The sequence below is a fragment of the Gobio gobio genome (genome assembly GCF_949357685.1).
Source record: "Gobio gobio genome assembly, chromosome: 17".
In the NCBI taxonomy this organism is placed as follows: Eukaryota; Metazoa; Chordata; class Actinopteri; order Cypriniformes; family Gobionidae; genus Gobio; species Gobio gobio.
In genome coordinates, this window is record NC_137110.1 from 24,342,634 (window position 1) to 24,367,454 (window position 24,821).

At 40.3% G+C, this 24,821-nt stretch overlaps 1 protein-coding gene across 1 annotated transcript in view; it reads right to left on the reverse strand.

The window, feature by feature from the left end:
* The window catches only part of crocc2 (ciliary rootlet coiled-coil, rootletin family member 2), a gene marked incomplete at its 5' end in the record, with an annotated part of 76,754 nt that overhangs the window by 27,002 nt on the left and 24,931 nt on the right, over nucleotides 1-24,821 (reverse strand). The window contains 10 exons of the mRNA XM_079841141.1: nucleotides 248-447; nucleotides 2,127-2,267; nucleotides 2,498-2,587; nucleotides 3,687-3,783; nucleotides 5,029-5,235; nucleotides 5,677-5,783; nucleotides 6,309-6,453; nucleotides 8,213-8,319; nucleotides 8,490-8,573; nucleotides 8,763-8,930. Coding sequence (XP_079697267.1) covers nucleotides 248-447; nucleotides 2,127-2,267; nucleotides 2,498-2,587; nucleotides 3,687-3,783; nucleotides 5,029-5,235; nucleotides 5,677-5,783; nucleotides 6,309-6,453; nucleotides 8,213-8,319; nucleotides 8,490-8,573; nucleotides 8,763-8,930 — 1,346 coding nt within the window. The remainder of the gene's footprint in view (nucleotides 1-247; nucleotides 448-2,126; nucleotides 2,268-2,497; nucleotides 2,588-3,686; nucleotides 3,784-5,028; nucleotides 5,236-5,676; nucleotides 5,784-6,308; nucleotides 6,454-8,212; nucleotides 8,320-8,489; nucleotides 8,574-8,762; nucleotides 8,931-24,821) is intronic.

Sequence of the window (24,821 nt, forward strand, 5' to 3'; positions counted from 1 at the left end):
ACACCACTGCACTGCTTTGTAGTCATTATGTAGCATAACAGGATTTATTATTTAGCATTTATTAGTTAGACTACTGAATTAGCCTACAAAATGATGTCATGACTAAACAGCTAAAGAGAAAAATACTGACGCAAAAGTAGAGGGTATTGTACAAATGTTCAGTTAGAAACTCTTTTGTGCAGGTTACCTTGTCATTGAACAATGGCATCTTTTAGGAGTGCCAATTTCAATCAGTAGCAGACTCTACCTGGTTACTATGCCCAGTGAGGTGTGGTATCTCTGGGCATCTCTTGTGCTGTCCACCTCAGCTCTCTCTAATCGTTGGTTCTCTTGCTGCACTTCACGTATCCTTTGTTCCAGGCTTCTGGTTTCATCTTCCCCTACATGCAGCTGATCTCGCAAGGTGGCAACCTGCTCTTGGGAAGCTTCTAGACGTGCTTGCAGCTCCTTTGGGTAGATAGATATTGTCATTTAGTTGTGTACTGAAATTACATACTCTTTGTGATAGCAGAGTAAACTATTAGGGAGTCACAATTAGCGACCAAATGTGACGTTATGAAACCGTTTCTGTATTTAAAGTGTCATTTCTGTACCACTAGAGGCACTAAACTAAAAATGTTTCCAGCCTTTGTTGGCCCACCCTTTGGAGCTTCAACTCTTCTGGAAAGGCTTTCCATAAGGTTTAGGTGTGTGTTTATGGGAATTTTTGACCATTCTTCTAGAAACGCATTTGTGATGTCAGGATGTTGGACGAGAAGACCTGGCTCAGGTCAGGCGAGTACCGTTCTCCTGGCAAACACCAAACCCAGACTCGTCCATCGGATTGCTAGACAGAGAAGCGTGATTCGTCACTCCAGAGAACATGTCTCTACTGCTTTAGAGTCCAGTCGCGGCGTGCTTTACACCATTGCATCCAACACTTTGCACTGCACTTGGTGATGTAAGGCTTGGATGCAGCTGCTCGGCCATGGAAACCCATTCCATGAAGCTCTCTACGCACTGTTCTTGAGCTAATCTGAAGGCCACACGAAGTTTGGAGGTCTGTAGCTATTGACTTGCAGAAAAAGTTGGCGACTTCTGCACACTGTGCACCTCAGGATGCGGTGACCCCGCTCTGTGACTTTACGAGAGTTCCTGTTGTTCCCAATTGCTTCCACTTTGTTATAATACCACTTACAGTTGACCGTGGAATATTTAGTAGTGAGGAAATTTCAAGACTCACTGTAACACGTTTGAATTCACAGAGCGACCCATTCTTTCACAAATGTTTGTAGAAACATTCTGCATGCCTAGGTGCTTGATTTTATACAACTGTGGCCATGGAAGTGATTTGAACACCTTAATTTAATGATTTGGAGGGGTCTCCCATAGGGGTATGAATCATCACTGGTCTCACGATTCAATTCGATTATGATTATCATGTCAGCGATTCAATGTCACGTTTCGTTGCATCCTCAATTTTCACTATTCCTGCACATGGCTAAGTTTTTGTCAATGAAGCAGGCAGATATGAACTCCCTTTTTATTTTATCTGCTCCAAGAAAGAACACTGAACATAGACAACTAAAGTCTGAACACAGCAGACGACAGGAGCATTTCAAACTAATAAAAGCTAGTAAATACAAATAGATCACTAAAAGCGCATGAAACTGTCAAGTAGTGTACTTAAGTTACAATAACGTTCCCACACACATGCACGCTCGCAAGCGCACACACACACTCGCAAGTACACACACATTCGCAATTACGCGCTCGCACACTGTAAATGTTAAAATAGATTTTTTTAGCATTTTTTATTACTCACTTTTGTGTTTCGCCTCCCACCTCCATTTTACACTAGTGCAAGAAGCGCTTAATGCGACGAATGATGTCAGAGAAACGTCACTAGGCTCTGATCGATTATGGTCTATTGCTGCATCGATGCAGAATCGTCCACGTCTGCATCGTGATTCATCGATGCAACGATTAATTAAAACACCCCTAGTGTCCCAGTACTTTTGGCAATATAGTGCATGTTGGGCTTGTCGGTTTGCTCAACCAGAGCAATGAAAAATTCCCTTCATCCATGATTTAGGAGTGTTGACATTTAAGGTAATTTAAGGATGGTGTTCAGGAGGTTTGCAAACCTTAATTTGTGCCTGTCGCTGTAAGAGGGCTCTCTGCACTGCTATCGGAGTACTGTCTCGTTGAGAAGAGGAAATAGATCCTGCTGAAACAGAGTGGTGCTCCTCTCTTGATAACTCTGAGGAACCCTCTCCACAAACCACCTAACAGAGAAAACAAGAGATGAGTAAATATTTTTAGAAATTTCAGATTACAATATTTTTTTAAATCATTAATCAATGCTGTTACCACACGATTTGATTTGGTTTCAAAATCCATGACCCTATTCAAGCAGCCCCTCTGCATTATGTTTATCTTGATTTATGCTTATGTCAATAACTCTTGTCATGTTAAGTACATCTGGCCCAAAATATCATCATCATATTCAGTAAACCTGATTAATGTTGTGGAGTATCTGTTGCAGACTGCTGATCTCGCTGCGCAAGGCATCCCTCTCGGTTCTGTCTTCGGACCGATTTATTTCCTGTGCAGGAAAGCATTCAGGTCAAAGTGCAGCTTCTTGAACAGCCATGATGCACACCAGACAAGACAACTACATTCAGACAAGTCATTAAGGAAGTGATAGAGTTTATCAAGACTATCCTTCCCAATTAATAACTCTAGTAGCTACAACATTATTTTAGGGGTCGGGAACCTTTTTTGACCAAAAAGACATTTCTTTTGTTAAAGCATTTTTTCCAAAAGAGACACTGCATAAAATAATATTATATTACATTATTTAAAAAAAAACATGTTTTTCCCCAATAACTTTTAAATAATAGTAACTTTTATTAGGGCCATAGACAACTAGAACAAACAAATATGCAACAAACAATAAATAAGTTGCAATATGGAATTTATTGTGCAGGGCTTTCAGAGCATAAATCCTCTTCAGAGTTGTGTGTGTTCGTGTGTGTGTGTGTTCATGCTTTTCTATCCCGGTGGGGACTTCAACCTGAATGCACACTGACTCATGGGGACTTGTGTCACCGTGGGGACATAAATTGAGGTCCCCATGAGGAAACAAGCTTATAAATCATACCGTTTTTTTGAAAATGTTAAAATGCAGAAAGTTTTCTGTGATGGGTAGATTTAGGGGTAAGGTTAGTGTAAGGGGATAGAATATATAGTATGTACAGTATAAAAACCATTATGTCTATGGAGAGTCCCCACAAAGATAGCGTCCAGTCACTTTAACTTTTACATTTTCGCTGCTGTTCTAAAAATCTTTCTTTTTGCCATAACCACAAACAATCTACATAGCTTCTTGAATCTGAGAGCAGGAGCTCTAAATTATAAGTGGTTTGCAGCTGATTTCTGTTGTGACACTTGCGAACACGCACTTTGGCTGGTACAACTTGAAATATATTATTATTATAAACTTTTAATTAACTTCACTAGGCTGTACAACGAAGGAATTGTAATTGGCAAGAGTTTTCTGCAGAAAGCTGATCTCTAGTATGTGTCTAATTTTGTATCAATCATTTGCTGGTGAAGGGTGAGAGACTTGGTGAACCACGGGATTTTTGTCAAAGAGCCAGGTGTGGCTCACGAGCCATGGGTTCTACTGTATCACTGCTCACCATCCTGTCCAAGCTGCCCCGCAGTGCTGCCAGATTGCTCTCCTTGTCACTGTTCTGTGCTCGGAGCTGTTTCACCATTTCACCCAATTCCAGGATTCTGCACAGATATATGCACATGTTAGGTTTTGCATATCAAAATATTAAAGTATCATAAAAGTGGGTCATATGACTTGCTTGCTGTGTTCCAAATCTTCTGAAGGCATATGAAAGATTTGTGAGGAAAAGACTGAAATTAGGCAGTCATACACTAAAAACCTTGGCATCCATAAAAGCTGTCTTTGACCCTTTTATGTGAGAAGTAGCAATTCAATATTGAACTGTTTTAATTTAGCTTGAAAAGACTTTGTCATGTGGATCACTTTTATGTTATTTTTGATGCTTTTGAATCTTTTTTTTGAAGGTTCAAAGCACTTATGAACTCACATTCATTGTAACTGTGTGGAAAATATAGACCATCACAAGAATTTCTCCTTTTGTGTTTCACAATAGAGAGAACGTCATATATATTAGGTTTGCAGTGACATGAGGGTGTGTAAATGATGATAGAATTTAAATTTTTGTGTGAAAATAGCACATCCTTATTCGATGTTGTCATCTGCAAGTTGAAATAGGCACTGACTTTAAGCATGAGGTTCTGAACATGAACACACATAGCCTACTATCACAATATCAAAAAATTGTGCATGTGCGTAACATTAACGCGGTTGAGGCAAAATGATCAAACACTCTATGGTGCACTTTTTTGATCCTCATTTGTCTATGGCCCTTTCTTCCCTCTGTAATAAAGCTCAGCTAAAAGTTCATATATCAAAATGGAGAGTGATCTCTGCTCTCTCCATTATAAAACTGTCACTGATGAAAAGATGTAGAAGAGAGAAGCTGCAATGACTCCATTCATCAGAAGACCCCATCCCTGCTGTGTCAGATCCATGGATCCGCTCTCAAACGAAAGTGTCATAGACCACTGACACATTATACAAGTAATTGAAGAATGTAGTGGATACTGAACAGCAAATAAAGAGACACTTTTTTTTCTCTCTTTTTTTGGCATTCCACAAAGTTGGATAGATCCATGCTGACCTTCCCTGTGTGTCAGCCCTCAGGACAATGCACAATGAGTCATCTAGGAGATGTGAGTTCAGGACATCAATACTTCAATTCAAAGCAATGGGATAGGTGCTGAAATTTATGACGCTGCGAAATCCTTTGAATACGATAATTTAGCCCAAGCTGCCAATACCGTACATATTTATTACAGCATGCTGCTTAAGCATGATGACACTTGTATATTATTGGTGAAAAATAAATGGGATGTCTGCGTAAACAGACAGACATGTTGTACCTGGAGTTAAGCTCTACTTTCTCAGCATCAAAGCGGGCCTGCAGCTGCATAGCCTCTCTCAGCTTGTCTCTTAGTTGATTATCTAGTGCTGATACTCCGTTGCTAACAGGGGGAAAAGGCTGGCTGATGCTAGCCTCCAAATTCACACAGGCCGTATGAAGACGATGGCCAGCCACCGTACACTCGGCTCGCATGTCCGATAGACTCCTGTAAAGCACAAAGCAACTATTACGACCAGCAGGAGCAATGAAATTTCCTTACGTTCCCAAGGAAATGTGTTTCGTTCGCACACTGACGAGAGCCAGATGGCCAAAACTATATTGTGATCTGGGAATAAACTCTTTGAACGGTGTCGTGTCTGAGTAAGGGTCGTGAACATTTTCTCCGCTGTCCATGTGTTGAGTAATCCACATTACAGCAAATTACTCAACAATGATCACAGCATTTACACAGGCCGAGCCCTCATCAAGCTTGGCTCTGATGGATGACTCAAGGCTAATCTGAAGGGCAATCTAACCATCACATTTCCCCGGACGATGCGGTCAGGATGGGTGAGGGGTGACCCAGGTGACCCACTGCGCTTTGATCCCAAGTGGGGATAAATGGCGATGGAATTGGAAAGAGGTTCTGGCCACAAGCTACACTCACCTGTCAGCGAAGGCCCGTAGCTGAGTGAAAGAGCTCCGTAGGAAGGCAGCCTGGCGCCACAGAGATCGCACACGGGCTTGCTCGCGGCCGTTTCGGGAGGTATTCATCTGCGGGAGAGCAACACGGCCATATGGTCGGCAGGTTTGGTAAGAAGGGGGGGCAAAGAGTGTGAGGTTAAAGATGTCTCCATTATTAATGCACACACATAAAAATAATGAATGCACCCACGCATACAAGCACACAGCTTGATTTGAACTTCTAGGCACAGACACTCAAAGACTCGTATACACAAATGGTACAGTAAACTTTTCTTGACTGTATGTGGCTGTAAAATACACGAGCTCCTTCATATCACCAGATGTTTGCACCGAGCAATGAATTCTCGCTCTTTTTTCCAATCGACTGGAATGTTTTCACAGGAAACAACAGCTGAGAAAATCACAACAATGATTTAAAACAAAGACAGTGTCCAGACTGACAAAACAGGCACCAGGGTGGAATTCCACAAGTTCCAGAGTTGAGTTTCATTGGGTTGGATTAAGGAAAGATTTTCCTTAAACTGTGGATTTGGATAAAAACATACACTACAGATCCCTCCTTCCTTCCTTCTGTCTCTTTTTCCTCCCTCTCACCTCAAGTTCCCTCCTGAGTCGTGTGTCTCTCTGCTCGGCCTCCTCTTGAGCCCTCTGCAGGCTTTCTGTCAGGGCCTGGTTGGCTTCATTGGCTTGTTCGAGTTGTTCCCGAAGCAGTGCGTTGACCTGGCTCAAACTAGAACACCTGTGAAATAGATGAATCTACTTCAGAGCACTGTATCCAGCACCTCCACCTGTTAAACCATGTTCTTTCTAAACTTCGCACATGATCTCACCCCCCTCCATTGCACGGCCTCTATCAACTTCTATGTTTACAGGCTCATAAAGACCCACGTCACATTCTGCATTGCCAGCCACGCTTAGAGGGGAATGTGCGTGACAGTTTTATAAAGTCCATGTCAGCTCCAGCCTAATTGCCACCAGATTTGCTTGTCAAATAGTTTACAGGGTTATTTACATCATTTCGTGGCAGAATCCGCCCAGTTACATACAAAGATTGACGCCAGGGTGGTGTGAGGCGACGAACAAAACGATCATCAAAGGGGTGAGGAACAGAGAGAGACACGATAAAAAAGCTACGAGAATGTGTTTAATCGTTTTCAATAAGTAGATTTGCTATATGAATCTGTGTTTTGGCCAAATTCTGCAGCTCGTGCCCCTCTGAGAAAACTTAACGCCAAGGCAGACAGCTTAGCATTAATTTACAATGTAACATTTCTGCCCTGCTGAATCTCAGTTCATTGTGGTATGCAATGAAACTCTCATGAGCCATGGCATAGTGGACTTTTCTGACATAGAAAATTAAATAAATTGTGTTACAAGACTGCAGAGCCACAGATGATCAGATGAACTGCACTTTGCAGTGTGCTCTCTGACAGAGGCACAAAGGTTTAAAAAATGAATGAGAGCTTGGCAGCCGGGGCGGCCCAGAGTTTGCCATAACTGTTTCAATTAGGGGTGAGTGGCACAGTAAATCACGTTCTTTAAAAGGCTGGCATCTGGGACAGTAGGTTGGCCAGCTCTTTTTATGAAGTACAGTAAAAACTGTTTGGCTGAGATGGTGAACAAGGTTGTGATAATTAAGTCTGACAAACTGGATACTTTTGTTTTTGACACCCCCTTCTACAACTATTCATTTCCAGCATGGGCTTGTTTGGACTGAAGTAGGCAGCTAGGATATTTTATTTTAATACACTCTATTGCCTTCCTTGTCTATTGATGAATGTTGTTTTGTTTCTCAGTAATAGAATGGTGAAGAGCAGTACCCTGTTGGAAAATGTTGCTTAAGTGGTGCTAGCTCTGTTGTGGAACATGGTTTTTCATTTGCTGGTTTAAGTTGGTCCAAATTGGTCATTAACTGAAGCTCATAACTAACCGGCCTAAGCTGGACATTAGCTGGTTCCAATTGGTTACTACTTGGACTACGCTGGTCATTAGCTAGTTCCTGCTGTTCAATAGCTAGTGAAAGCTGGTCATTATCTGTTCCAAACTGGTCATTAGTTAGACCAAGCTGTTCATTAATTGTCCAAGCTGGTCATCATCTAGTTCCAGCTGTTCATTTGCTGGCCTAAGCTGGTCATCAGCTGGTGTGACATCAGACTTTCAGACCATCCTGGATCAGCTACAAGATGCTCATACTAGCTTGCGGTGGTCAAGCTGGTTTTTGGAACATAAGTGGCTTGCACCAGCTAAAGATCAGCAGGAAACCAGGTACCATGCTCCAAAACATAACTGCCATCTTAAGCTTTTAACAGGGTAAAGGGAAAAAATAACAAAAAGAAAACAGAAAAACTGTTTACAGTTTTCCAAAATGTTCGGTTCCAAACAGAAATTTTTAACATACTTTTTGGCTGACCCACTCATTCTCCTTTCTTTTACCTCGTTCTGCCCGCCAACATGTTTCTCCCCACCTCCCATGAAGCACATATCACTTTTGTTCTCACCGTTTCTGCTCATCCTCCAGCAGTGCAAGTTTACTTTGGACATCCAGACTGTGTTCCTGCTCAAAGCGCTGGAGACGGTGTGCTGAGGAGTCTAGGTATGACTGGAGCTAAATACATGGACAGAGGCAGGTTTTTACCTAACACAGTAAAAAACAGTGCAACAGTAGATAAAGCACACAAGAGCAGATAGATTGAAATAAAAGGGTCCAAATGAATTTTTCCTTTGAAGAAGTAAAGTGTTCTTCTATCAGTAAACCCTACAGTGAGACCTACGTACCGAGAGCCTCAGCTTCTCTGACTCTGAGGTTTTCTCCAGCACCTGCTGCTCCAGATTTCCACATCTCTTCTTATACTGGAGCAACTGTAGACACAGACACATACTTTCACTCTTCAGTCTGCAACTTAAGATGAACCACATTCCCAATTGTACCAAAGCATCATGGTTTCTCTATCTAATAAATATTCCAGAAGTAACAAAATCTTTTTTTCCCTCTAAAAGAATCCTTCCCATCTTTGACAAAATTGAATGAGACCACATCTAACAGTGAACCTTGGCCTGTAGTTTCTGCACCAGCTGAGCCTGTCTGCGTTGACTCTCCTGAAAGGCCTGGAGCTTCAGCCTATAAGATCGTCCTTCCTCTCTTAGCCAGCCCTGCTCTGCGCCATACACACTCTGCTGGTCTGAATCTCCTGACTGCTGCAACAGCATCTGCTCCAGCTGCAAAGACATATGCACACACATTACACTATTTGATCACCTTTTAGTCTCTTTATGGCTGTTCACAATTTGTATTGGTATGATTTAGTGACATTTACTCTGAATAATGGATTCAAGTAAAAAGTCTAAGTATCTTGTTCTTACAACATCCAAATATTACCTTCTCTTATTTTATGCAAAGGCAACTCTAGATGCATGATTTTAGATTTACGCTTGAAAAAAATATTATTGTATGAAACATAAACCTAATTCAAGATATAGGTGAACCTCGTGGCTAGTTTTCACATAGGCACAAACTTCATATATCCACACATTGGCATACATTCAAGCAAGAGTGAACTACACAATGAAGGTAGATTTGAAGGTAAAATTTTAGCCTAATGACAAAAGTATTTTTAATGAATATCAGGCCAGGGCAAGTTGTCTTATGTGGTTTTAAAGGTGTGGTATGTAGGATTGACTAGTGGTTGAAACGGGTACTGCAGTCCAAATTAAAAATATTGGAGATCGTTGATTCCTCCTCAGACTCGACGCTCACGCGGGTTGCCAGCTTGAGGACAAGCAACATGAGCGAGCGCAATTGACAATGAAAGCGCAATTGACAATGTAAGTTGATGAGTTGATTTATCTGCGTTTTAATATGCTCTCGTTCATAGAGATTTTTTGATAGATGTTGAGGATTTTTATGGTAGAATCCGCGATCTCTGACCCAGTTTGTTTGCTGGCTTCCATGGCTGCAATACGATGTGTTTTCTGCCAACTGGCAACCTGGGGTGTCGAAATACTATTGGATAAACTGGCAGCGTGCGGTATCGCACAGACCAAATCAAAAACAGATATTCTGACACGGAATGCACATTTCGAAGTTGAATAACTGGCTGTAGCAGTGTTTTTCTGAGAACCAAGTAGGTGAATTTAGCATGTTTCCTACATATCTGCAAGCATATTATGGTATTTTTATGCATTAGTAAAGTGAAAAACTTACATACAGCACCTTTAAATATTATAGATATATACATGTATACATATAAATTGTATATTAATATATTAAAAAATGATGTTAGCCAAAACAGTATTTTTGTATGTTACTGTACCTTTTACATTACCGTTTTATAGCTGTTTTACAGTTTGCAGAAAAGTTTAATGGCAGGTTTCAATGTGACAACATGCCCCGCTAAAGGTCAGTGTGTGTTCAATGAACTGTATATTTTAACCTGAAGCAAAAACGTAAAAAAATAAATAAAAAAAAGACATGAAAGATATTCACTTCAGTAATAAGTGTGACAACTTGCCTTCTGCTTTACTGAAAAAAACGACAAAAAATTATTTTGCAGTGATGTGTGTGTTGTATGCTGATTTTTGATGTAGGCTACTTTTGGTAGGTTTGCGTAAATGAACACAGGGAAGAGTGATTGTGTGTATAGAAAGGAGAAGGTTGTCTGTCACAATGGCAATGTGTTTCTCCCTTGATTCCCATCCTTCTACAGGGTCTTCAATCTCAATGTCCCATTACCCCTCCAACCCCTCCCATCTTCCTTTAACCCCCAGTGCATATCATGGTGCCAGACACCCAGTCCCTACTAACAAAAACCACATGTTTCCTCTCAACACAACAACATGCTGCTTCAGCTGATTCAAACAAAGCAAGAAAAACAGAGAGCGAAAGGTAGAGAGAGTAAAAGGTAGATGTAGAGTCAACTTCATCTTTTCTGCAAAGAATTACGAAACAGAAATACACACAACTACAGGTCATGCTGAATTCACAGGCAAACATTAATCTACTGCTAAGCTGAACAGCAGCCTCTACAAGATGCAGGGACAATAGTCCCCCTGTTCCCAACTGGAGCCAAGGGCTTCCCAAACCTTAATAAAACATTTTCAAACAGTCATTCGGAGAGCTTTAATTCCATATACTACAAAGAAGGGCAAACCAGCACCCGGCTCTGGGCGGTTTTGGGGTTCAGGGCTCATAAGGGAACAGGGACTTATTATATGGCCTGTTGTTAAGGTGACAGCTTTTGAAAGCGAACAGAAAATGAAAAACATGGGTGGAGGACGAGTCAGAAGAGAGAGGGGGGACGTTGGGTGCAGCAGCAGCTGTGTTTAAAGGCTCCTTTGGAAACAGCTGCACTACTCTATTGATTATGTATCTTTGCAACTATTTTGGCACAATTAGAGGCAATTTGTTGCTACAACACAAAAAAGCGTTTGATGCAAAGTCATGAAATAAATGGCACTTACACACAAGCATATTGTTCTGCCTTAAAAGCTTATGGGGGTCAGTGGTGAAGCACAGCACCTCTAGTGAGCAGGTACCTCTTTATGTAAAGCCATAAAATACAGTTGCTTACAAAAAAAAAAACAGAAGAAAGAAATAAAGTCGATTGTGAGATATAAAGCCACACAGTGAGACAAGTCAAAATAGTATCACCCTGTGTCCCAATTACGAAAATTTGTAAGACAGTCACAATTGCAAGAAAAATCATGACTGTGAGACAACAAATGTCAAATGTAAAAGTAAGGTTGTGAGAAAAAGTCGCAGTTTGAAGAAACAAAAATCATAACTGCGAGATATATTCACAATGTGAAACAAAGTCCAATTATGAAGAACAAACTTGCAATTGTGAGATATACAGTAAATTCACATCGTGAGAAACAAGGTGCATTCCCAATTTGCGTACTAATGCACTGTTCTATGCCATTTTGTAGTATAAATAGTGCGAGTAGTGTTCACACAAAGTGTGCCGCACAAGTCCTGAAAAGCGAAGCCAAAACGTTTCAATTGCCCCCAGATCGTTGGTCCCATCATAAACCTTACCCTCTCCATGTAATCGAATGGGATGTGAGACAAACTAAACAATCAAATTACACTTGATAGTTTGTCATTTTACGTAGTTTTTATCACGCTGATGTAAGTTCACGTGTTTGTTTTTTAAATAGTTATTTGATGCTGTAAAAACGGGGGGGGGGCTTCTCTGAGTGAAGTCGTCTTTTTTCTGGATTTTCGGGAGGAGATTGGAGCTTCAACTTTAATTTCTACAATTCTATAATTGTTTAACACGAGTTGTTCTGCAGTAAACTGTACTAACTGATCCTGCGGGAATGATGCAGCGGGTCCACTTCAAGCTCACTACTGCGCAGACTCAGGTCCTGAATCAGCGCAAGTTGTTAGCGCCATTTTGGGATATTGGTGGATTTTCTACATTGGAAAAAAGTGAAGGTGCTTCGTCCATCTTTTTTTTACAGTCTATGGTTCACACTGAAAATTCCAAAAAGAAAAAGTGCACTTTAAATACCCGGATGATGCACTAAATTAACCAAAAAAACAAAGGGTGGAATGTTGGACACTTGTACTCAACTGTCGAAGCTTTAATTATGTAGCGGTGGGGGGAGGAGCTATCAGACTCCGATGATCAATGACAAAATAACCTTATCAAATTCATTCACTACACGGTTGATTATATAGTGTATAAGTGCGCCACTTGGGAGTCGGGACATAACAGCAGTTATAAGAAGCAAAGTCACAAATGCTAGATATAAAGTCACATTTTACGAGAAATGTATTGTGAAATATAAAGGCAGACTCTGACACAAAGCCACAAATGTCACAATTATGATTTATTACCTGAGATATAAAGTTGATATTATGAGAATTAAAGACACAATTTTGAAATATAAAGTTGCAATTACCCATTTATTCAAGCAGAAACAGGCTTCCATACGATTAAGATAATGCAAAATCATTATGGTCGTTTCAGAAATTTTGGAAAGTGAGTATCCTAGTTCAATTTTCAAATTAACACATGGTTTTTGATTGATTTGGTGTATTTGGTATCCTGCACATGATATAAAGCATCTCGCCTTTCTCCGAACAGATAATTTCTCAAAAACTTCAAGAGAATGGAATCAACCTGCCTCTTATTGCTGTTCAGAACCAACTTCTCCAATCCAAATCTTAACAGTAACCATCGCATGTTAAAAAAATTATCACCGATACGCTACTGAATGAAAGTTTACCAGCAGCATCAAAAAGACAGGGGGTTTTTGAAGCAGGGCTGATGGATGATGCAATGACATGTGTCGATATTGGATCCTTCTTGCCAGCGGCACTAAACAAGCCCAGCATTATGATGGTATTAAATTCAAGAGCTGGTCCCTCTCTCGTGTTGCAGCCAATCTGCCGCCACAGGCTTGGCTCGGGTCCATGGGGAGAATGCTGTCACACGTGTCTAGAGGCCACTCAGCCTTTGCAGTGTATGTAAAAGTGATGCATTTTCAAACATGGGTGTTAGCCACATGCTTTTGTTCAGATCAAAGTTTTATACAATGTACTTTCAGCAAAGGTAGTTTTAAAAATCTTCACAGCAAAATCTAACATGAATGTTAAATTAACACTGCTCAGTGTTCATATGTATCCACACTACAGAGTGTTAAATTAACACTGAAGCAGTGTTGGAGTTAATTAGATAATTAAGTGATTAAAGGTGGGGTAAGCTATATTTCACAAATGCTTAAGGAAAGTGTCTCGGGCTGAGTACCAAAACAAACTTGTAGCCAATCAGCAGTAAGGGGCGTGTCTACTAATGATGGGGAGAAGAGAGCGCTCAGTGCACGTCATTATTGAAAAGACACACAGGACAGACATTAGCCGAGCGATGAGAGATGGCAGATAAAAAATAAAAGTGGAAAATGTCTGTGGAACAAAAGAAGGCTTACGATCAGGCAAGAAGTAGGACCTGCGTAAATATCGGATCAGCTTTCCAGCACTGGAGAGAACTCGAGGAGTGCTAAGGCCTGCAATCAGACGCCGAGGTTGCTTTATTTCTTCTCGATAGGTGTGTAACATTGGTTTTGTTTTGTTTTACAGAACTAATATATGCTAGCTTTTGCTTCAATATGCTCATGTGTCATGTTCGCTTGCTTGTCCATCTGCAATCGTATCGTCATTCACTTCAGCTTTGATAGAGACCCATTAATTTCAACGTCCTATAAACCACTGTCTATTTCAAGAGTCAGCTCGCAGTGTGTCCGAAAAATAAGATAAACTCCTGATATGTTTGTTTCTTTTGGTTCCACTTTTAGTGATTGATATAACCCTCTAATCTTGTCATAATTGTAATATATTTGTTAGTTGGAATGTCGTGCTTGTGCTATTGAGTTGTTCATGAGAACTGTGTTTGTGGGATGTAAGGGATTACTTTTTCATTGAACGTTCGACATGGATTACCGTAGTAAGACACATTTCTTTCACTTATTGATGACTTTGTACCCTCGGCCAGCTGGCACAGCAGATTCCGCCATAGCCGTTGCCTGGATTGCGTACATATGTGTGGGGCGGAGCTATCCAATTACGGGCCAGACCCTTTTGTTTATTTTGGTGATTTGAAAAATCAACATCGGTTACCAGATATGGCTTACCCCACCTTTAATTAGGTGATGATTGACCCTTATTAAAGACAGCTGTTGATAACAAACAGAGGCTAAGTCTACATTAATCCGGATACATTTGAAAATGGTGTTTTCGTTTCAAAACGCTCTCCGTCCACACTAGCATTTTCAAGCATTTCCAAAAGTTTTTCATCCACACTGAAATGTCAGAAAATGCTCTCAGACACAACAGCTGTGAGACACAACAGCTCTCATATTATGCCGCAGGACAGCAATTGCAAGAACATTTTCTGTCATCTTTGCAGAACTGTATGGAAGCTTGTTTCCGCCACAGAATAAAACATTTTAAAAGATAATTGCGACTTTTTAACTCCCAATTGTGTTTAAATCTCGCAATTCTGACTTTATAACTCGCAATTCTGACTTTTCTCAGAATTGTGAGATATAAACTTGTGATTATGCAATTGTGAGTTGTAAAGTCCAATTCTGAGGGTAAAAGTAATTTCTCACAACTCTGACTTTATAACTGTTATGAAATTATAAATTATAAATTGAGTGTTATAAAGAAAAGTCAGAATTGCGAGATATAACATCAACATCATATAATATGTTCTCGTCCAACATCAGTGCCTGACCTCACAATTGCGCTTCAAGAAGACTGGTCTAAAATTCCTATAGACACACTCCTAAACCTTAAATGGGTCATTTTTTTATGTAAAAAACATTCTAACATTATAAGTGCACCACAGGAAACATCATAAAACAATAAAACAACGCAGTTCATGACCCCTTTAAAGCCTTCCCAGAAGAGTTGAAGCTGTTATACTGTAGCTGCAAAGGGTGGGTCAACTCCATATTAAACCCTAAGGATTAAGAATCGGATGTCATTAAAGTTCATGTGTATGTAAAGGCAGACGTCCCAAAACTTTTGGCAATATAGTGTAGGTTATTTGTTGGTAGTGATATAATTATCATCATAAAGTGGAGTGAGTCACAAATCAATGATCAAACACAGGTTGACCAAAAGTTTCTTATTAATTTCTTATGGTTTAAACTAGGGGTGCGTGATATATTTAGTCTATGATAATATTGTACTTGTTGTTTTAGCTATGTGCGAGCTGACTTTATCGAGTATGTCACTCACTTTGCAAAATCCAAAAAAAGAACAGTTGGAATGCCCCCAAAAGTTTTTGACTTTCATATTTGCATCACATGAAATAGTTAAGCTATATCACATGAACAAGATTGTTTTTCCTGAATATTAACACGATTGCAGATGTGATATTGATTTTACACAAAAGTTCAATAAACAAGAAGATAATATTTCATGTTCCAACGCACATCAGAGTTAAGTGAAAGAATCCACATTCTTGAAAGTGTTTTCAAGTCAGTGACCCATGTATAAAGACAAGTGAGTAATTTCTGCATCACTAGCGGCGCCAAACAGATCAGCAAAAATAATGACTGTTTCCAAATAATTTTGTAAAAGACTCCTAACCGGCAACTCCCTCCTCACCTGCCATTGTTTTAAAACTCATGTCATTGGTTGACAATGTCAGATCACTCAAACAAAGAGAAATGTTTGAAAGTCAGTCTATAAATGGCTATCTATATTTGTATCTGCACAGTAAAATGGAATAGCAGAAAGTATTTTAAAGAGTTCACTTAAATAAGAAAATTCTGTAATTTTTTATTATTCCATGTTGTTGTTCTAAACTCGCTGTTATAATATACAGTACAAGTAACAAAAAGGTCTTTTTTTTAAAGAATCTTCACATAGCTCTTTTCAAAATAAGAATTTTCAATGTATATTGACCACACTTGTCAAGTTCCAAAAAGGAATATATTCCAAGTCATCAGTAGATATACACTCACCTAAAGGATTATTAGGAACACCATACTAATACTGTGTTTAACCCCCTTTCGCTTTCAGAACTGCCTTAATTCTACGTGGCATTGATTCAACAAGGTGCTGAAAGCATTCTTTAAAAATGTTGGCCCATATTGATAGGATAGCATCTTGCAGTTGATTGAGATTTGTGGGATGCACATCCAGGGCACGAAGCTCCTGTTCCACCACATCCCAAAGATGCTCTATTGGGTTGAGATCTGGTGACTGTGGGGGCCATTTTAGTACAGTGAACTCATTGTCATGTTTAAGAAACCAATTTGAAATGATTCGAGCTTTGTGACATGGTGCATTATCCTGCTGGAAGTAGCCATCAGAGGATGGGTACATGGTGGTCATAAAGGGATGGACATGGTCAGAAATAATGCTCAGGTAAGCCGTGGCATTTAAACGATGCCTAATTGGCACTAAGGGGCCTAAAGCGTGCCAAGAAAACATCCCCCACACCATTACACCACCACCACCACCAGCCTGCACAGTGGTAACAAGGCATGATGGATCCATGTTCTCATTCTGTTTACGCCAAATTCTGACTCTACCATCTGAATATCTCAACAGAAATCGAGACTCATCAGACATTTTTCCAGTCTTCAACTGTCCAATTTTGGTGAGCTCGTGCAAATTGTAGCCTCTTTTTCCTATTTGTAGTGAAGATAAGTGGTACCCGGTGGGGTCTTCTGCTGTTGTAGCCCATCCGCCTCAAGGTTGTGCGTGTTGTGGCTTCACAAATGCTTTGCTGCATACCTCGGTTGTAACGAGTGGTTATTTCAGTCAAAGTTGCTCTTCTATCAGCTTGAATCAGTCGGCCCATTCTCCTCTGACCTCTAGCATTAACAAGGCATTTTCAGACGCATATTGGATGTTTTTACCTTTTCACATCGTTCTTTGTAAACCATAGCAATGGTTGTGCGTGAAAATCCCAGTAACTGAGTAGATTGTGAAATACTGAGACCGGCCCGTCTGGCACCAACAACCATGCCACGCTCAAAATTGCTTAAATCACCTTTTTTTTTCCCATTCTGACATTCAGTTTGGAGTTCAGGAGATTGTCTTGACCAGGACCACACCCCTAAATGCATTGAAGCAACTGCCATGTGATTGGTTGATTAGATAATTGCATTAATGAGAAATTAAACAGGTGTTCCTTTAGGTGAGTGTACAACAACATAGCACTTTGTGTGAAGAAGAGATTAAAATGTATGTTGTTATTCCATGATAATCATCCCCTATACTAGCCTGGTCCTACCAGACTCTCGTACATTTCATTTGTATAGAGAGTCTGGCCACTTTCCATTGAAAAACTATTAGATCTGCCCAAAGTCACTGGATCTGCCATAACCAATCGTTTGGTCATGACGCATGTCATCTCAAACTAGCGCATGACATCAACGTCATCGTTCTCAGCAACTCCCTCTGTTTGCTGATTGGACCGGTTAAAATTTGACTGGAGAAAACCAGTGAATACGGAGTACTGAAGGAAAATTAAATTTGTGCGGAATTACGTAGGAGGGCGGAGCCAGGCTATCCCTACACTGCTCTCAAATCAAATATTGTGCCCGTACACATTTAATGACGGTTAAGTTTGGTGACAAGACTCAGGAAAACCAGTGATGTTTGATGTCACTGACTTCTAACTTGCACCATGGGTACCATATTTGATTTGAGTTGAGTTTAAGTTTCCTCACACAAAGCTATTGTACGGCTTGAGGAACCTTGAAACTATGGCTTAGAAAGTCATATGGACCACTTTCATTGTGCATTTTTGCTGAGTTTTATGTCGAGTTGTTGTCCTTTTTTGAGATTGACAGACAGTCACTATAAACTGCTGATGATTGGAAACAACTGTATGAGCTTCTTTTGTGGCGCAGAGAAGAAAAAAAAGAACTGCATAGAAGTTTAAAACAACTTTAGGGTGAGTAAATATTGAGATTTTGCATTTTTAGATTTACCATTTCTTTTTACACACTAGTTCTTTAAGAACAGTTAACTCTTTGCTTACGTTTTAGAATGACATCTGTGTCAGAGAGAAGTGGACCAAGGCAGTCCTCAGCAGAACAGGCATTCAGAACGGCCTCTGAGTCTCACTAATGCAGAAGGGGCCCCATCCTAAATGCTCGTCTTTCATTTAAGGTCACCTACTGACATTTTACAATAATGATCAACATGCAACATATTGCAAAAGACCGGATGCACGGTTTGTATTGCCACATGTTTTTTAATGTATCTATTCCCCGGATCTTTTTTTATGGAGAGAGAGGCCCCGCGCTGCCCTCTCTCTAAAATGTGTTTTGCATTAGCATTTTTTATATTACTTAATATTTATGATTTGTGCCACTCCTTGTATTGTCTCGTTTGATAAATATTTCACAATACATCAAGGAACGGCAGCACTTTGATTCATCTGCCAACGAGAGAACATTTTCAAGGCCACTGAAAGCTCTTTGCACAAGGGCCAAGAATATTCGGCTTCTCCCTCCATGTGGTCATAAGAGTGGATTGATCCTCTAATATGAGAGAAAACATATTTAGAATCATGTTCATTTTCCGTCAAGCTTCCTGGAGTTGCAACTCTGCATAGAATATTCACTAAAATGGACTCTGTCAGCCACTCTTAATGAACATTAAAACATTAACACATTTTCTAATTTGGGGTAGGAGGATTGTTACCACAATTTTTATAGACCAGTGTAACAATTAGTGATTCATAAAGCACAGTGCTAAGCAAATCTTCTTGTCAAGACTGATTTATACTTCTGTGTCGGTCCTACGCTGTAGCCTCTGTAGGCTATAAGCGTCGGTTTTCATTTATACTTCTGCGTCCTTGTCCGTGTCAACGTACAATTACACATGCAGACCACTAGTAGGCAGTGTCCATGGGCATGTTGATGGTGTAACCCACAGTATCAAGACAAAAGCCGAAGAAGAAGCAGCTTGTTGTGTACGGCCCTGTCCCAAATGACACCCTTAACACACGCAGTCTTCCTACGAGTCCTATGAGTCTCATGGACTTAACGGACACGTGTACGCGACAGCCATTGTAAGACCAAAAATGCATATGAACATATGAGCTTTATTGGGACTAAGTTATCGGAGAAGCAGCAGCGGTGATGGCGGTAAATAGACAGCGACTTTTGTTGCAGCTTGCCAGACCCACATCAAGATGTTGGGTCTGGGAACTCACCATTGGCAGGGCTCAATCCGAGGGGCGGGATAAAGGCTGTCTTTCAAATTCCCTCTTCACACAATAGGATAGCGCTACAACCAACCAGAGCAATGAAGAAGGTGAAGCGGAGCTAGTTGATAGATTAAACTTTTGCCGTATCCGGTCGGCAAAACACAGAACATATCTTCCTTTTTTAAGAATGACTTCAGTTCCGTTCTTTGTTCTTTTCTCAAAGAAAAGCTTAACTCCAAGTCTACCAGAGTCGCGGTCACTGCTATTCATCAGCTTCTTTGTTCATAAGTAGCATGCGGAACTGCAAACGCAACTCTGCCGCCCCCCCCCACCGACTCTATACATGATGTGATTGGCTTGACTAGAGTTTGGTTTTTCCAGCTCGCAAGCCAACGGAGAGTTGCTAGACGCCCTGGCTGCAAATTATATTTGCTGCCGCTAGGGTGCGTCTAGATTTCTAGGCTAGCTTGAGTTGTTAAATATCGAAGAACAGATAATTTATAATATGCAAGCAGAAAATGCATCTGAGGAAATGCGACACTATCGCAGATTACTCGTTTTTTGACTTCGACGCAGAAGTATAAATCGGCCTTCAGTCCTCCAGATTGTTGGTTTACAAGATGTTGCTGAAGAAAAATTGTCTAATTTGAGGTTAAAGCATTCACAAGCATGGAAAGTTATTTGAAAATGAAAATTCAATTAACAAGTTCGTCATTCCAAACCTGAATGACTTACTTTCTTCTGTAGAACATAAAATAAGAGACGTCTGTGTTCAACAGACATAACGGTAGATCTTAAGGATGACAGAATTGTTCTTTTTGGGTAAACTATCCCTTTAAACGTATACATTTCTAATGCTAGTGGTCTAATGCTATTTCATGCATTCTGACTTATTTACACTGTTAAAGAGTTGGATTCTCATGCTAAACATGGCCAAAATGTCATAAAATTAGTTGGATGTATGATGGAGTATTTCTGTGCCAAATACACTCCTTCAGGATTTGAATACGTTTCGGAAAGTTTTTTTCGAGTATGGCCCTGTATGACTTCATAAAGGGCGGGATTGCTTGTATGGGCACATCTCCCGATGCGCACATCAACCAGAGACAAGCTTTGTTCGGTTACGGAAACTGTAAGCAGCCCTGTAATTTTGTTTTTAGACCACGTAATCAACAATGTCACTAAAGAAGTGTGTTTTTGGTTGTGAGGGAAAGATAACCTTGTTCAGCTTCCCAAATAACCCAGCGTTAAGGAAATAGTGGATGCAGTTTGTTTTTCCGGAGAAGCAACGGAGTTCTGCAAGTGTATTGTTTGTTATCGTCGACAACTGCAAGGCGGTGAGTGAAACTGCATCAAATGCCTGTGTTTTGTTGGCAATCTAAGGGCATATAATGTAAACAACATGAACGTATAGTGCATCAAAAGTTATCCGAAAGGATAATGCCATGATGTATTGTGTTAGCCTGGATGCCAGCCAAACTTAGCCCCGCTCACAACATTTGAGGTCGGGAAGTTTGGTCTGGACTTGATCTGTTGTGGAGCAACCATGCCCGAACAGGAGCTGTTAGGACCAATCAAATTGTCAGGGCAGGCTTTATACAATGATGGACAGTGACGTAATCATCCACGTCACCAAAGAGCGCTTGGGTTGAATTCGTTCTAATCCTAAACGGAGAACTTGTACGTATATGCATTCACCTTTACTATTCCTCTCAAAAATGATGATCGTGTTGGTAAGTACTCTGTGTATCCTTAAATTCTTATTTACAACATCGGCAAAGATTGTTTACACTCATCTTCTTCTACTTCTTCCAGCGTGCGTGCAGTTGAGTTCTGTTGACAACTAGGCCTATGCGTCGCTCAACACGTCACTTACTCCGTTGCTCTGATTGGTTGTAGGTCTATCCAATTGAGTGCAGGGACATTTTCTTTCCTGGTTCGGTTGAAACACGCCCCCATAATCTGACTCATATTCTGACTAGAATCTGAGTATGACGACATCAGGCTAGTATTGTGTGTGTGAGCTTGTGACTCCACCCACTGCACGCCTGCACAAGCTTGGCTGTTTTCGGAAAGAATCGGTACAGTTTATCTGTCTTTTATAAAAGTGATAAAATTAAAGATTCTTCGGAGATATGAAGGATGCAATACTACTCTATAGGTAGAATTCGTTTGTATTCGTATGCGCTTCGTTATCCAGGTAGCCTACGTTGAAGGAGAGTTTTTTCTCTGTATTGTTTTTTCTTTTTACTTTTTTTTCTTTGCTCATTACGCTGGTTTCCCCAATCCTCTAGACCTGATTGCCTCATTGGGTTAATTGATTGTATTAGGCCTTATTAGGCTAATTGAATGTTTTTGGACTATGGGTGGGGTTCAACTTATAATTTGGTGTCATTCTCAATCTTTGTGCTGCTTTGCCCTGAAGAAGACCATTTTTTTTGGTCGAAACATGTTGGCTCTTGTAGTTTTTTAAAAGATGACTTTTAAAAATACCAAATAAAGGCTTTTTAATGAATTGCTTCTCCTTTTTTTACGTCTGACTGAGTGCCTGGGACCTGCCTTTTTTGTGTCATTGGATTTTTCCCTACCCCAAGAGCACCAATTACAAACTATTTAACTCTACCTGAGCGCCGGGTTGAACCTTTTGCACTACTGTATAGGTACTCTAGAAACTGTGTGTGTTATGTACCCGGGTGAACTGTCCCTATCCTGATGAAAATTCTGTCATTATTTACTCACCCTCATGTAATTCTTAATGACTTTCTTCTAGAAGACTATAACCTGTCTTCTGTGGAACACAAAACGAGATACTTATGTGTCCACAAAAACATAATGGTGAGTAAGTAATTTTAAAGGGTGCAATCGGTCAATGTAAAAAAAAAAAGATTTTTTTGTGTTTACGAGCTGAAAGACCATGCTTGCCGATGACACTCATTTATCTACTATTCAAACAAATAAACAGCAGTTGCCAGATTCAAGTATGCTTTTTTATTTTTTTGGTCATTATTTATAGATTTATTTAATTAATTATCATGTGTACTTTTTTTGTATTATTTCCTATTAGCATTCAGCCATGGTTCATTTAATTATGTTTAATTTTAAAGCTGCTGTCCGTAACTTATTTTGTGATCAAGATTTACAAAAATGATATAATGAGAATGTACAACATGAATCCATTTTCCAAACCGTGTCTTTGTCTTACCCTGAATCATTATGGTACACTTATAATAAGTGTTTATATTGGGACTATTTCAGACCGGACTGGTAGGAACCGCTGCGGAGGAGCACAGTCTCTGCGCCATAGACCCAAACAGAGAGAAGTAGCTCCGGCTGCAATGTTCTTCCGCAAGACGCATGCAGTTCTGTTTATTAAAGGTCCCGTTTTTTGTGTTTTTTTGAAGCTTTGATTGTGTTTACAGTGTGCAATATAACATGTGTTCATGTTTCATGTGTAAAAAAAAAGTATTTTTCTGTATACTGCTGTTTTCACTGTCCTCAAAACGGCCTGAGAATTTCCTCGTTCTATGAAGTCCCTCCTTCAGAAATACGTAACGAGTTCTGATTGTGCCAGCGGTTCCCGTGTTGTGATTCGACAGCAGCTTAGCGTACGTTGCCCGGAAAGGTCACGCCTCTTACCATAACGGGGAGATGAACGCGCTCAAACTACAGCCCCTGAAGGCCAAACAAAGGTGATTTGACTCCGGGATGAAAATAACAGCGTCTGAACGACATGGCGACAAACGCAACCGAACCAAACCGAACCGAACGCAACACTTCCTCTTCTCCACGAGGGAGCAACAAGACCACGCCCCCTTTTTCACATATTCTTGTGGGCGGAGGTTAGTCGACAAACTGTTCTACTGACGTAATTAAAGCAGGATGTACAGAGATGTAGTCCAAACCGTCCGTTCGCTGTAGGCTTTGAAAGGGAACTTCTGTCAAATAAAATATCTCGCTTGGCATTGAACTTTGAGCTTTATAATTTTACAGGTATTATTTATGCTCTAACAGCAACATTACACACTAACTAAAGTTTGAAAAATGGGATCACGAAGAACAGGACCTTTAACCGCTAGAGCGCCAAAGGTTATGGACTGCAGCTTTAAGTTTAATGTAATAAACATTTTAATGAGCAAAACAGAAACAAACTACAGAACAGCATATACCAGGTGTGGGTGAATCACACCTGCACATACTGTATACATACAAAACATGAGGCACAAAGAAATACACATATTATATAGACACAAGCACATAACTATACATTGATGTACAAATTCCCAAGCACAAAAGCAGTGAAAAAAAATGACTTGCTCCCGAATATCACTCATAAAGTCAGTCATGTGCTGTGGCATGGAGAGGGTTACGGTTAACGCGCTTCTCACTGGCTTGGCCTGGACCCAGAGGCTTAATAAAGGGAATTAATGTAGTGAATAATCTGTCAGATTCCTAAACACAGCTGGAGCGGACGTACAGTTCCTCTGCGTATATATACACACGCTCACACGCACACACCTAAACACACTCCCCCAATACTTACCCGTGCAAACTTCAGTTCTATCTATCTCACACACGTGCAAATTGACTAATGCCTGCACAAACATCCATACAAACTCAAACATATAAACACAACACGCCCGTCCCTTGTGCCTTCCTGTCCTCTTTCTACTAATATGCCCTTCTCCCGGTCCCTGCTGGAGTGCTGGCCCGCTGAGAGACATCCAGCTGATTGTGAAAGCTGTTTTTGCAGCGCCACTGTGAGTGATTACACAATGCTGGCCAGGAATCAGAGAGCTGTGAAGCTCCCCGGCTCAGAGACCCCACTGCAGCCCCCAGGCACAAACCAACAACTATCACCATGGAGCACTGTTTGACCACAGTCACAGCTGCTGTGGAGAAGACCTACTGGGAGGTAAAAACGGGACCAAGGCAGTATCCACACGCAAAATACAAACACAAACACATGTGTTACATGCACAATATTGCATCAATTGGGCTTGGAATTTACAATCACCTTCTACAGCAAGGGACGTAAACAAACAAGTGAACATGTATAAAACCTATGCACATTGTAATTTTAAAATTAAACTATAAACTTAAAGAAGAAAATAAGCCACGTGAATGGGGTGCTAATAAAAAAGTGGGCATTCTAACCAGGAACGATGTCTGTTCCCACTAAAAAGCAAAACTGCTGCGTGACGTGAGACACAATCACAGCTAAAGATCTTTAAAGGAATAGATCTCTTATAAATATAAAATCTGTCCTTTTTATTTATTCATCTTCATGTCGTTCCAGAATCTTATGATTTTTTTCTTCTTCTGTTTAACACAAATGGAGAAAATCTGAAGCCGGTCGTTTTTTCATATTGACTGCAATATTCAAGCTTAAAAAAGCATGCAAACATACCATCAAATTATC